The following is a 14,388-nucleotide window of genomic DNA, read 5'->3' as shown; positions in this document are numbered from 1 at the left end:
TTTCCTATTACATCTCAGAATGCAATTCTACGTTTCACATCCTGTACATCTTCAAATTGATAATCGTGGATATGGGAGCTTTAGTAGGTGTGTAGTTTTTTCAATGAAAGTATAAATTTATTCTAAACATTTGAATAGGCTTTTTTTGCAAACCAGAGCTTTACATTTTTAACAGTTATATTGTCAACTGTTACCCACGGTTAACATAGGCTGGACCAAAACGGGAGTAATGCATAAAAATAGTCATCTTCCTTCAAAAAGATTGTAGTTTGCTCCTGGAACAATTCAAAAACCATCCTATTAAAATTAGTTATCGAGTAAACTATCCAGCCAAAAAAAAGTAAGTGTACTTCTCATGTGTTTACCTAGTTTACAAACGTAGGCAAGATTCTGATACTCTACTCATATGATTAGTTCCTTACTCCAGAAATTATCGCTCTGAAATCTGTGGGATAACTTATAGAGTAAGGATCTACCCAACATGAGTAAAGGTAGCAGAATGACCCTTAATTATTAGGGCAATTACAACCTAGTTTCAACACACAATTTCTGGAAATGCAAGGTAAGAGTGATCTCCCCATTAAGCCCCTCTCAAAAATAAGGAACATACTTACCGAGCCCAGTGAGGGAAGCCAGTGCACTGGACTGTGCCAGCTGTTTTGCAGGAGCTTTGTATCACATCAACAACAGGAACAACATGTTAACACAAATAGCCACGATTTCATAGTCATGAGAGTCTATGGTATTGTTAAATCTACTACTATTGCTGTTTTTTGGAGGGAGAGAAGAAACATTAAAAACGTATCATCCATTTAAAACCAGTCCTAGATTTTCTCACCATGTAAAAGTTTCACATTATAAATGTGAGTTAATAGTCACTTGCAAACCACAAATCTATATTCAGAGATCCGTTTCCAAGTTACAGCATCTGCATATATATTTCAAATACCAGTATTTACATATTTAATTTTACTCATAATTGTATAGAAAAAAAAATCACCTGCTGTTATATATAGAGTGGCCTTGTTAACAGTGAAAGAAAATGAGCTACTTGAGGATTCATATTTGTCTCTTTTCATTTCTGATCAACTAAAAGTTTGAGGTAAAATGATAGCATTAAGAAATAGATCTCTACACTGCAAAAGCCATTAACACAGAAGAACCATCATAACTAAAGAAATGAATTATATGAAAGAAATGGAATAACTGAAGTAACTCACAATACACTGCACAGGACAACAGTATATGATTACTGGATTTGAGCTCTAGCAAATCAGATGCATTGTATATTGATTGCTCTTGGGAACAGTTGCTATGGAGTAAAATGTTCTAAAAACATGCAAATATAAAATATTCACTGAACAAACTAAAAAAGAAAAGCATACCTTTAGTTGCTTTACGATGTACGTCTTTGGCTACATAATAAATTTCTTCATTTGTGACATCTAAAAGAATCTCTGTCAGCAGCAGTTTTGTCAACATCATCTGAAGAAAATAATTTTAAATAACACTGGAAGCAAAGTATTTGAACCAAATTCTACACTTTGTTACACATATGCAACCCCACTGCTTTGCATGGGTGTAAAAGCATAATTTGGTTCCTTTTACTTAATTATTTTTTCTATACAAAAGATCAGTTAAAATTAGGACTCTGAAGTAGTTTGGAAATCAAGTCCAATTGAAAAAAATCCAAACAATCTGTACTCTCACACTGACCTATAATCATAAGCATTTCACATACAGAAGCAGGGTATGAAATCCCGCTATTACAGATTGTACAATTACTTAATTTCATTAAAATAAAGTGCATGCATATGACTTCGCAGGTTTGGGGCCTTAAATACCAGGACTTCAGTTGTAGAGGGTTCAGAAAGAACCACAAAAACCTATATGAGTCACCTGAAATACCTTTTCTATACATAGGAGACAGAGACCCTCCAAAGAATACTAGGTCATAGTGGGAAACAAGCTCCCATTTCTCATCGTGCAACACCACAAAATATTGCACGTCAAATAATTATAATTCTTGGATAGAAAAGTTGCTGCTAGCCCAAGACTAAATCTTGCTATTCTTGGGCTTTAAGAAACTGTATTTTTAGCAAAAAGTAGATGATCCGGGGGTGGGGCGGGAGGGAATGTTAGAATAAATTCCAAGGAAGAATGATAGAATTATTAGTGGACAAAGACCAGTGAGGTGGGCAAAAATGCATGATAAATAAGTATATTGTGTTTCTTTACATCTTATCAGATAGCTCTTGACTTCACATATATGGTATGGTACACACACGTATATAAGTATATTCTCCCCTATGTGGAAATGCTATTCATATGTTAAACGGAGACACATACGACTCCATATATAATCCCAGTACAGTATACAATCTATGTTATATATTTATTTAAAATGTCAGGCATAGAAAAGCACAACTACTCTTTTATGCCTAAAGCCAGAAAAATACGTATAGACGAACACCCTTTTGAGAGAACTATGTTATTTATACCATTTGATACTCCTTTTCTTCTTCTGTCATTTCTGGTTCACTTTGCTCCTCTGGAGGAGCAGGAGAGGGGCTCCTACTAACTTTTCCAACACTTGCAGCTTCTGTGTTTTCGATGTCGTCTTCTTCCTCATCACTGTCCTATAAGAAGAACATTGCATACTTTAGGACTAATTCATAATTAAAACAAGGAAGTTTCTATTTATGGTGCTCAACAAAAATTGAAATACAGCACTTCAGAATGAAGCAAAACAGCCCTCCAAACAAGTAAGTGATCCCCCTTCCCACTCTGCAAGCCCTTGGAGCCAGAAATCCAACCATAAATCACCAGCTGCAATGCAGGTTTGGTAATCCTCAGATGGACCGTCAAACCAGTATTTTCAGAGGACAAGCCATTGTGGGTCTTTTTGGTTAGGACACGCAAAGCTGTTCTTTGAGGCAGGGTGTGGAGGATATAATGTGAGGGAATCAACGTAGACACTTTTTCCCAAGTGAACGGGATTTATGCATCGATTGGAGGAATCCGACTTCGGGATCCAGAGAAAGGACCCTCACCCAACAACCTAGGATATTCGTCAGGCAAGGCAACTGCCCAAGGAGAAAAACTAACGGCTCTCGACTGCTCACCTGACCCCTCTGTGTCCAGAAAGGCCACCTATGCAGTGGTCTGGTCACTGTAGGATAGGTATCCAGCACTGCAAATCATTTAGGAAGAACTACCACAGACACAAGGCTACAGCATAAGACTCTCTAAATTGGTTCATTTTGGCAAGCATGGATGCACTGGTACATTTGTACTCAAACTAGTCCAAGTACAAACAGTTCAATTCTTTACCATAGACATCTCCCTCCTAGTTTATGCCAATTACCAATTTATGCAAACAGAAAATAAGGCCCTATTTTATCACTGCCTCTTTGCTATTACAAACCAAGTAAAAATAAATATTCTTTAAGCTATGCTTAAATTTTTGCCCATTATCTAACAAGAATTTACAAAGGTCAGGTAAGTGGCACTGCAGTTGACACAAACTTATTTGTTACTCATGTTAAAAATTAAGTGTTGTAGATAAAGAAACTATTTTTCAGGTTAGAGAGAGAAATGTTAAGATCTTTCAGGAAAATAGATATCTGATCAAAAGTGAATGCTTCTACTTACAAATTTACTTTTCTGAGGTAACCGTGGACCATCTCCTTCTTCAGCTTCCTCGCTTGCTTTCTTTTCTTTTTTAGACATCTGAGAACGTTGCTGTTCCATTCTCTCTTTTTCCAGCTTTTTCTGCTTTTCTCGTTCCATCTTTTCCAGACCCTCACGAATCCAAGCAGGAAGGGTTCTACGTTTCACAGCATCTGCATGACAGAGATTTATAGTTTTGTCAGAAGGAAAAAAAAATAAAAAGATACATCTTTCTCACCCAATTAGAATTTTTTGTTGTTGCTATTATTAAGTTGTAATTACAGATTTCAAATGTTACATTTCTTTTTACAATGAAAACCATCTCTGAAATCATGTTTTTGGGTTTTTTTTCATTAAAGTGTGGTTAACATGTACCAATCTGTGGAGGCTCCTGCTTCACAGGCATCGCGATGGGTGAACGTTGACGGTCTCTGAATGAGGGCCTTTCCCTTCGGTTCTGGGGAGGCGCTGAAGGTGCTGGGGGACCTGGTGGCCCTGGTGGTCCTGGCTGCCAGTAAGGTGGATGAAATCCACCTTGGGGTGGACCAAAAGCAGCCCCATGCTGAAAGAGTAACGCAGTTCATTTTTCTTCACATTTAATACAATGCACTCTAAACTTATTCCTTGGGCTCCACATAGCATGTGTGCACGCACATGTGTATGTAAGTGAAACAACAGAAATCCAGGCAAATTGAAATCATGGCTTTTTCTACCTAAATATGGTCTTTCTACCTGTTTTACTGTGGTCCCCAAAATCTAAAGTGTCATTTTTATTTAAAAAGTCATTATTTATTTAAGAACTTCTGGTTTTGAAAATAGTTTTTAGAATGTAAACCAATGCATAGACACCATAATGAATCTATGAATGGGCTGCAGACAACCCCTTTTCACAACCTCTCAAAACTGAAGTCTGATACCCATCTAGCTGCTGTCAATATTAACCAATTCACTACCAACTATCATTGGCATACTCAGTTAAAGCTGAGGTGCACAAAGTGCAGCCTGAGGGCCAAAGTAGCACGCAGAGTCCTGAAGTGCTGACATGCAATCACTCTCTCCCTATAACTACAACTTGAGGACAAAGGTGAAAAGCTCCAACTTTTTGTTGCTTGTTGCTGGACTTCACCTGCAATCTCCACTCATCTATTGAGGATGTTGCAAATAAAAAGAAATATTATGGCTGATCAAACTAATGCATATATTTATATGCAAGTTTGGTATAGTTCTTGCATTCCTACCAAGTTGCCATGCAAGTCAGAGTTGCAAAGCTGTGGCACAGATGAGTGCATGTTATAGTTGGTTCCTAGAAATAGCCATTGAAACCATTTAAAAGGATGGCATATAGGTATAAGGCTGCAAGCATCAAATATTTTATGACAGGGTGATTTAAGTCAAAATTATTAAATTGCCAATTTTCAGCATGATTTAAACAAGCAGGACCTTGATTAAAATGGATTATTTTAATCTTGTTTTGCATTTGTACTCCTTAGTTATTTTCTTTAAAAAAAAAAAAAAAAAGGTTGATTCTCATTGGTTGGTAACCATTAAAACATGCTGATTTGCAACTACATATACCCTTTACACTAAATTTGATACTACTTTTTGTTAACCAGGGGACACACTATATCTATGCACATTTAAGCAATTATATAGCTTAATTTTTTACATTTTTTATTATGTTTGAAATGGTACCTATTATATGGAGGATACGTTTCTTATTTACTAGGTTCATTTTTATGTGTGATTTGTGTCAAGCTCTATTTGCATGCAAACTGCAATTCAATTAAAAATGCACAAGAACAGCATTTTAATTTTTTTTATTAGCTAACTAAAACTCCCTTAAATGTGCTGGATACATAAAAACAAGTTCATCAAAACATGTTTTGCATTTAAAACTGATTATTAAGAAAAGTACTATATTCTTCCATGACTAGTCTTACTAGGCACTACGACAATACAAATAAATAAAAATAATAAGAGTTATCTGTAGTTAATAAACTGAACTGATTGTTTCGGGTTACCATGTCCTTCAAGATTTTAGAACTAGTAGATCTCATTCTCTCACACGGAGTTTTTATTCACAGACTGGAAGAGGAAAACAAACTTCTTTTTCAACTCCAATCAACTTTTTAAACTTTGAATGAACTAGTCACTGAACTATCTGAATAATCTGAAATGAAGAAAATATCTGCTACTACTATCAAAAGCTGGCTTAGTACTTCAACAAACTCTGGTTCCAGGTGCTTAGCCAGTGACTTCCACCAGCTCAATATGTGATTTTCTTTAAGATTTTGGCAGAAAACATGTTCTGTTTAATATTTATAAGCAGTTCAGGATTTAACACAGGTTGTCTTAATTTGAAATTTAATTTGAAATAGGTTTATTTTAAAAAAGAAAAATGTTTTAAATTTAAATTAAAAAATCTGATTTTTCCCTCTCTTTTTAAATCAAATGTTTTATTATATTCTTTTGGTTATTCAAATAACAGACATTTAGTATTTCCAATGTAATTTTAAAGATAGTAGCATTTACTGCATCATCTGCTACAAAGTGGACTTTCAGTACCATTTTTACAGGATTCTGAGAAGTTGTCTATAAAACTTTGTCCAGTAATAGCAGACAGAAGACTTTTATAGCCTAAAGTATTTGAAAATGGATGGTTCACCTCACATCTAACAATGATGCCAGACACTAAAATTTAAGAGTAGAGAAATTAGGATAGAAAATAGAAATAAATTCCTATACCTTTTGTCAGTCTTCCCCACAGATTTCTATTGTCTGTGAATATGAGGTAGATGTTCCAAAAGGTAATGTGTGTTTATAATTTATTGTAACAGGTTTGAGCATACAATACCATTGAAAATTCGGGGGAAAAAAATCTAGAGTAAATTCTTTGGATATAGACTTGGACAATATCCCTCACTGTAATACTTAAAAAAAATCTATTCTTTACAAACACTGTACATAACGTGTTTGCAAGAGTAAAGAAAAAAATTGGATGTGAATTTTTTTTTTAAATAATTGTTTATTCATAGACTCACAGAAGATAGACTGGAGGATCCAATTGATCTTTTCCATGTCTATCTCCCTGCAAATGCAGGGCTATTCCCTATAGCAGGGGTTCTCAAACTTTTTCTTGCTGAGGCCCCCCTCAACATGCTATAAACACACCAGGGCCCAGCGGGGGCCGAGGGGAACTTGGGGCTCTGGACCGGGGGGACCCTTAGACATAGGCATAGTTTTACTTCTACTGGGGGGTGGGGGAGTGGAGGGCAAGAGCTGGTGGGGCTTGAACCAGCTCCATACATTGGGGTCCAGGAAGGGAGTGCCACCTCCACCCTCCGACTCACTCAGGAGGCCACCCAGCCTGCCTGGGCTGTGTGGGGATGCAACCAAAATATATAACTCAAAGGGGGAGAGGACTCAGTTCAAAAAGGTTGAAAACCGCTCAGGGTGCAGGGAGGGGATAGCTAGGGGATGTGTGCAGGCAGGGGAGTAGCTTAGGGTGCAGGCGGGAGGTAGCTAGGGGCTATGTACGGGCGGGTGGGCAATTCCCAGTGCAGCTCCCAGCTTCGGGGGTGAGGGGAGCGGGGGGGAGGGAGGAGGTTTGCTGGCTTCAGCCCCACACCACTTCTGGCTTCAGGAGCTTGAGGGGGCGGGAGAGAGACTGAGCTAGCTTCAGCCCCGCGTTACTCCACCCTGGGGCGGGGTGGCCGCCAACTTCAGCCCTGCGCCGCTCCCAGCTGCAGCGCTGGGCTCGGGGCACTAGGTTTCAGCCATGGGGCTCCGCGGATCCCCTGAAAGGGCTCATGGATCCCCAGTTGAGAACCGCTACCCTATAGTACATTCTCTAGTATATTTAGGTATATTATTTTCTTAACTTTATTTAATGCTCCTTTCTTTTACACAACTTTGTCATGTTAATTATATACTGAAAAACACTGAGTCATTTTAATCTTGCACATAACCACTTCTCATTCTTTGTACGGAAAAAATCTTGTTTGGCCTCAGAACTGAAAACTCTAAAGTCTTCTTCTGTATGCATAAGGTATTCTGCATTGTGTTAAAATGTATCTTAGCTGCTAAGATTTAGCAGCTAACAGACTTCTTGTTTGTAGAACTGAAGAGTGAGAGTCGCCGCTAGATATTCTTAGAGGAACACTTCCACAGAAGGGACTCTGTACGTCTACAATATTAAAGCAACAAATATGTTTCACCTGATAGTCAAACTGGTTCACTGGCCCCATTGCAAAGTTATCGGGTGGTCCCCCAAAGTTGTGATTGTTCTGGTTAAATATATGCCTGTTGTCAGGAGCAAATTCCCCACTATCCTGACTGTTGCTGTCTTCAGATGGAGGAACAATTTCCATTGGACCAGGGGCTGGAGGCATCCACTGTTGATCTGGAGGTGGATGTGGAGGTTGGTGAGGCATTCCCCATTCTGTTCAGGATTTAGAATAAAATTCAGTATGAAGTTAACAATGAGACTTAGACAAATAATAAATGTTCGTAAGCTATCAATCTCATGAAGTGCCAAAAAACAAGACTTTCAGCTTTTGTCTGATAAGGAGTCAGGTAGGTATAAACTGATATATAGTCATAGATTAGGGTTAGAAGGAGCCACCTAGTCTAATGAAGCAGGAATTAATTCCTGATTCAAATCCAAAAAACGTGGTTGAATTATAGCATATATCTTTTAGAAAGACATCCAATCTCTATTTAAAAATCTCCAGCAATAGAGAATCCACCACAATCTTGGGTAAATTATTCCTAGTCTGAATTTGTCTAGTTTCAACTTCTAGCCATAGGACCAAGTTATGCCTTTGTCTGCTAAACTAAAGAGCCCTCTAATATCAAATTTCTGTTCCCCATGTAGATACTTATAGATGGTGATCAAGTCACCCCCCTCCACCTACTCTTTGATAAGTTAAACAGATGGAGCTCCTTGAGTCTATCGCTCTATGGCAGGGCTTTCAAATCCTTTAATCATTCTCATGGCTCTTCTCTGAGCCTTCTCCAATTTTGAAACATCCTTCTTGAAGTATGAACGCCAGAACTGGACATAGTATATCAATAGTTGTTAGAACAATACCAAATACAGAAGTAAGGCCAGTACCAAATACAGAAGTCCCTTATCCTGTCACTATGGCCTATATTCTTTGTTCCTAGAAGCATGACTTTACATTTGGCTGTAGTGAAATGCATATTGCTTGCTTGCATCCATCTTACTCACTGAGTCAGATTAAGAGGACAAGGCACTAACAGAACAATTATTTACCATTCCTCCAATCTTTGTATATTCTGCAAACCTGATTAATAATGATTTTGTTTTTTCCAGGTCACTGATAAAAATATTAAATGGCATAAAATCACCCAAGACCCCCCTACAAACATAGCCACTCAATAATGATTCAACATTTCTATGTCAAGTTCTCTATGTTTACATTACAATGCAGAAAGTTAGTCAGAACAAAACTACCCCAAAAAAAAAAAAAAAAAACGCTTAAACCTTGCAAACATTAAAGGCAATATTCAGTACTGCATATCTTAGAGGTGGCAGCACAGAACTTGAAGACCAGGAGTGGAAGGACTAAGGTGCCCTTAAGACACCTTTGAACTTGGGGGCTACTCAGGGGATAATTTAGACAGCCCTGATGGCTGCCCTACTTATTGCAGCTTCCCTGTGGAAAGCAGCACTGCTCAGATTCTCTGCAGAGTTGCATACTGGAGCCATGACTGCCCTGGATCTTTAGTGAAAGACGAAGAAGAATGTGGTTAAGTCACTGAATTGGGACACTATACACCACATAACTTCTGCCTTTCAAACCTGACATTCTACCCCACTTTGTTAAACATGTATATGTACCACAAGTGATTGTCTGAGATAGTCTAAATGAAAATTTCCATTCAGTTCACATAGGCACATTTGCCAAAGTGCCAACAGAACTTTGAGAAATCATTGTTTTAACGTTTTAAACATAATTCAGTGCACATGTGCAGATTTTGGGGTTTTTTACCCTCCCTTGTAGCTATAAAATCAAATGCAATTTTCACTGGACCAATAAAAAACCATCTACAGACTTAGAAACTACTTTCCTGCCAAATTTCAAATGGCCATTACATTCTGCAGATGTGCTAGATCTGTTTTTTTTTAAATTGCAAAAGAAAATGTTTGCAAAATAATTCTTGGAAGTAAAATTGCAATTCTTCTACTCCTTCTGTTCTTGAAATCAGCTCTATTTTTTTTTTTTAAATGAAACTTTCAGGACAAACATTTTCCTTGATAGGAAAAGAAATATATGTTTCAGCCAAAAACTAAATTTTTGAGAAAGTTGTAATTTACTGAAAGTGACCCATTTTATTATAAATGTTCAGTTAATCTTAACTATAGGCATCCCATGTGCGGTGCATATAATGGGTAGGGTAAGACCTGGGGAGAGCAGATAACCTCAAAAAGGAAGACACATACAATAAAAGTGTATTTCACAAGCAGACCTCTGCCCTTTCTGATCTCCAAGCTGTTGTGCCTTGAAAGAACACCATAGCAAGCATCCCACCAGCTAAGTGCTGGACAGAACTCATTCCATAACCTGTCAAAAACATTGCCCAAAACAGCTAAAAGGGTTGCAACAGAGTGACAATAGATGCTCTCTTCCTCAAGAGCACATTGTGCCCTTCAATACGCCAGCTCCTACCAACCTGGGAATAAGAAGTGAAACAAGTAACTGAATCCCACGGGGGGGAAAACCAAACACAGGTGTTCACCTTCTATATTAAAATTCAAAGACAAAACCCAAAGACTATTTTATATATCTATATCTATATATATACACACACACTAACTGGTGTCTATGAAAATTTCAGATGACTAGACTGTACTATACAATCTTCATGACTGTACTCTTTCCCATCCCTGAACCAGCTATTTGTTGAATGTAGACATCATGTTGTCAGAAGTAAGTGAATGATGCAATGGGGAGGGTGACACACACAGAAAATAGAGAAACAGAGGATAATATACATACATATTCACACATTCACCAAATTACTGAATAAATAATTAAAATATGGGAGGGGTTGGAGAGAGAGGGGGGGGGGGAAAAGAGAGAGAGACACAAACCTGGCTGCCATATTCTGTTGAAGTTGGGATCCCCTTGAAAATTACCATGGTTGTTTGGACCAGGCTCTATTCCGGAAATATCCTGTCCATTTGGCATCATTCCTTGTTGTTCTACCACGCTCTGCTGCCCCGAGGCTTCCCGTTGGGCAATCCATGCCTGAGCTAATGCAGCCCAGTCAATCTGGCCTAAAACAAATTTTAAAAACTTTACCATTTCAGTATTTAAACTTCCAAAATACAATTCTACTAGTGAGATATACATATATTCTCTTAACGGAAGAATCACTTTATTTACCTACAACTACCTTGACGATGATTCATGGCATGTAATTACATTTTTATTGGCGATTGCAAATATGTCAACGTGTATGTGCATACTGTTGCAGTGGAGTTTCTCTAAATGAATACTATATATACTGTTTTAGTTTTTCTATCATTACTTGAATGGATGGTAGTTATACTCTTGTTGAGAGTGAAGAATACAAATTCAGATTTTAAAAGGTGTAAACTCTGTAAATTCTATATTAGTGAAGTTAAGTTTAAGGAATATGTATAGTTAGAGCACATATTTGTAGTGTGTGTTAAAATGATCTTTTATCTTCTTATAATGGTCTTTTGAGTTCCTACTCCTTTTTTGTTCCCTTTTCTCGGTCACTCCTCATTTTTACCTTGTCTATTCTCCCATAATGTTTTCTTAACTAATGTCTGTTCTGCTTTGAGATTGGACTTGCTACTTTTTTGTTCCACAGTTTTTCTCCCACCATCACTCCTTGCATTAAAGCAAGAGACTAGCACAGGAACTAGAAGCAATTGGAAGTGTGCCAACAAACCGTAGGCAACAGGTACAATGTACTTCAAAGTGAATGACTATACATTAATTACTCCTGATTTATGGTATCTATGTACAGATGTGTACAAACAGGAGCACAGAGTTTCATTTGCTAATCATCTAGTTTAAATGCACATTTTCCATTTTTCATGTATTTGTTGTCATATACTGTTGTGTTATTCTTATTTCATATATTATTTATGGAGGACATAACTTGTGTTTAGTCCTAATAACCTTTTGGCTCCACATGTATTTTGAGCACTTCTCTTTTTCTACAATTCTCATCTATATCGATTTTAGTTCTGCAGAACATTAAAGAAAAAGTTATTTTAAAAATTATATAGTGTCTTACATCTGAAAAGGGACTTGCTTGTGGTAAAGATTTAAATAGACTCCAGGTCTCTGGGTCACTAGTCCTCTGCATTTCCCTCAAGACCATCTTTCCCCTACTGTATGTTACCTCATTTATCTTTACAAGAATAGGGGGGAAATACCTTACTTGGGGTTACACCACTGGTGAATTACCACAGAGCCATCAATTCACATAGATACTGTTATAATAAGTATTAGACATCATAAAGTCAGCAAATAATCTCTAGGTAGAAGTGCAGTTGGGGATAGTTTATGCAACAGACAAAAACACAGAACTAAAGACATATGTGTCTGCCAGCATTCTGCACACTCTAGTTGGGCAGGGACCATCTTACGTGTTTGAAAAGCATCTTGCACACCATTCACATTACTGTAACCAAAATAAATAATATATCCATCTACACAAAAATAGATTTCACTGAAGTGATTTTTAAACACATCTGCATGCACACTTTACCAGACAGGCATTTCCTAGTACAGCAGGCATTCTCAACTGCAAGGTTTCTCATGACTTAGCTTGGCCAAAAGCCAATGTTTCTGAAAAGAGCCATCAAGAATCACTAAGGCAACAAAAATCAAGAACAAATAAGGCAGACTAACTGTTGGGAATAGATTATAGTCTGTCAATATTTTATCAACCCAAGACAAATCAATTCACTTACTTGTACTGTACATATTAAAAATCAATTGGGGGACGAGGGGAGGGAGAGAAGAGACACTAAGCATCACTGCGCCCAGAAGAGCATCAGAAAATACAATTTCTCAATAGCTGGTATAAGAAAGGAGTAACCACAGTCATGCTGTAATCCAAGGACTAAAATTCAGATTACAAAAAATAAATTAAATTGTATTTTGATAGCACAAATCTTGTTATTTACTTACTTGGATCTTGCTGATGCTGGAAGGACTGCATCCACTGTTGCTGGTTCAAAGGCCATTGCTGCCAAGGCTGTCCACCTTGATCCCACATCTTTAACTCTTTATATATTCTACATTTAATTAAAAAAAATGGTTTTACATTTGAACTGATACTCAGGAAGCTTTACATACTTGAACCTATTACACAATTGCACAGAGACATTTAACTCCTGCAAAACCAAGTTGACAAAGCAGTATTGGTTTAATAATTTTAGCTAGAGGAAAATGCTAACTGTTCAAAACATCAACTGAAAGAGGTTATTAAAAACAGCTGTGTACTGTTTAAACTCAACAACATTGTATGACTTCTGAAACACTAATATTCTTTCCCTAAAATTTTCATAAAGCATTTAATGAATTACAAAATGATATGCAAGATGTGGTAATAAGTTTCTTAAGATAAAGTTACATGACAGCAATTTAAATAAAGTAAATATTAGATTACCATTACCACTTCACATTTAAGGAGTTATTTTTATAACTAGATCAATATTATCCAACTGATGCACTTGTGTGTTCTTTAAAAAACAGATATTATTATATAGACAGCATATCTTGTGGAGAAAGGTATTTTTCTATACACCCTACAAACAATGCTGCTATCAAGAGACAAAGAAAGGCCCTGATCCTGAAAGCTGATCTGCACAGACTTTACTGGGGTTCCACACAGGCATCAGGCTCTACCCACATAGATCGGCTTGTGGGAGTGGGGCCAAAATGTGTTGTATGTAATTACATGAATACGGCACAGGTAAAAGAAAATGCAAGCCTCTTGGAAGCTGTGAAACAAACTTTGTAGGTTTTTAACAAGACCAGTTCAATTTTGAGATTATCAGCATGAATTTATTTTACTTCTTTCACCACCTTTTTGTTGCAGGATAAAACAAAGAAGTTTCATTGTTACATTAAGGTACCATACTACTCAATGGCACCAGTTTAGGACATACTGACACCAAATAACACGAAGGCAAAGCACAAGTCAATAGCATCTCGATCTGTAACTAAGAAGCCCACTTTGTTTTTATATCAGTAGAAAGATGGGAAAAGTTACATGCCAAGGGCACAAGCCTGGCATTTAAAATGATCTTGCAAGGTCTGACTTATGCTTAAGAGAGTGTCTGTATTAGACTGCAGGTATGAATTAAAGCAACTTTACAAAAACCTTGCCTTCATACATAAAGAAATTGTACACAATTAAGTTTGTTTTTTCAGTGATCGTCACATCTTCTAATTGTGAAGATAAATCAAGTTTCTTCCTAAATATCTTTGCATTCTACTATAAAGCATCAGAAACTCTAGATAACCACTAGACTCCAAAGAACACGATGCCAGCTGTCTTGATTTCTGGCTTCTATATTACAGTAAGAAAAAGCTAAAATATATATTTCAATACTCCCATTGTTACTCTTCCACAAAAGCAAATACCGCAGGCTGCTGTAGGGATGTCACGTGACAAACAAATGGAAGGACGTATTAG

The 14,388-nt window shown here is 37.2% G+C and overlaps 1 protein-coding gene across 1 annotated transcript in view; it reads right to left on the bottom strand.

The window, feature by feature from the left end:
• PNISR (PNN interacting serine and arginine rich protein) overlaps positions 1-14,388 on the bottom strand; it is a 28,970-nt gene that overhangs the window by 7,063 nt on the left and 7,519 nt on the right. The window contains exons 2-9 of the mRNA XM_034765994.1: positions 12,876-12,982; positions 10,793-10,978; positions 7,890-8,113; positions 4,048-4,234; positions 3,655-3,845; positions 2,502-2,639; positions 1,386-1,485; positions 615-668 (exon numbers count right to left, since the gene is read on the bottom strand). Coding sequence (XP_034621885.1) covers positions 615-668; positions 1,386-1,485; positions 2,502-2,639; positions 3,655-3,845; positions 4,048-4,234; positions 7,890-8,113; positions 10,793-10,978; positions 12,876-12,963 — 1,168 coding nt within the window. The 5' untranslated portion in view covers positions 12,964-12,982. The remainder of the gene's footprint in view (positions 1-614; positions 669-1,385; positions 1,486-2,501; positions 2,640-3,654; positions 3,846-4,047; positions 4,235-7,889; positions 8,114-10,792; positions 10,979-12,875; positions 12,983-14,388) is intronic.

Source organism: Trachemys scripta, chromosome 3 (genome assembly GCF_013100865.1).
Source record: "Trachemys scripta elegans isolate TJP31775 chromosome 3, CAS_Tse_1.0, whole genome shotgun sequence".
NCBI classification, from domain to species: Eukaryota; Metazoa; Chordata; order Testudines; family Emydidae; genus Trachemys; species Trachemys scripta.
Note: the sequence above shows the minus strand (reverse complement) of the source record. Positions and strands in the feature narration are given on the sequence as shown.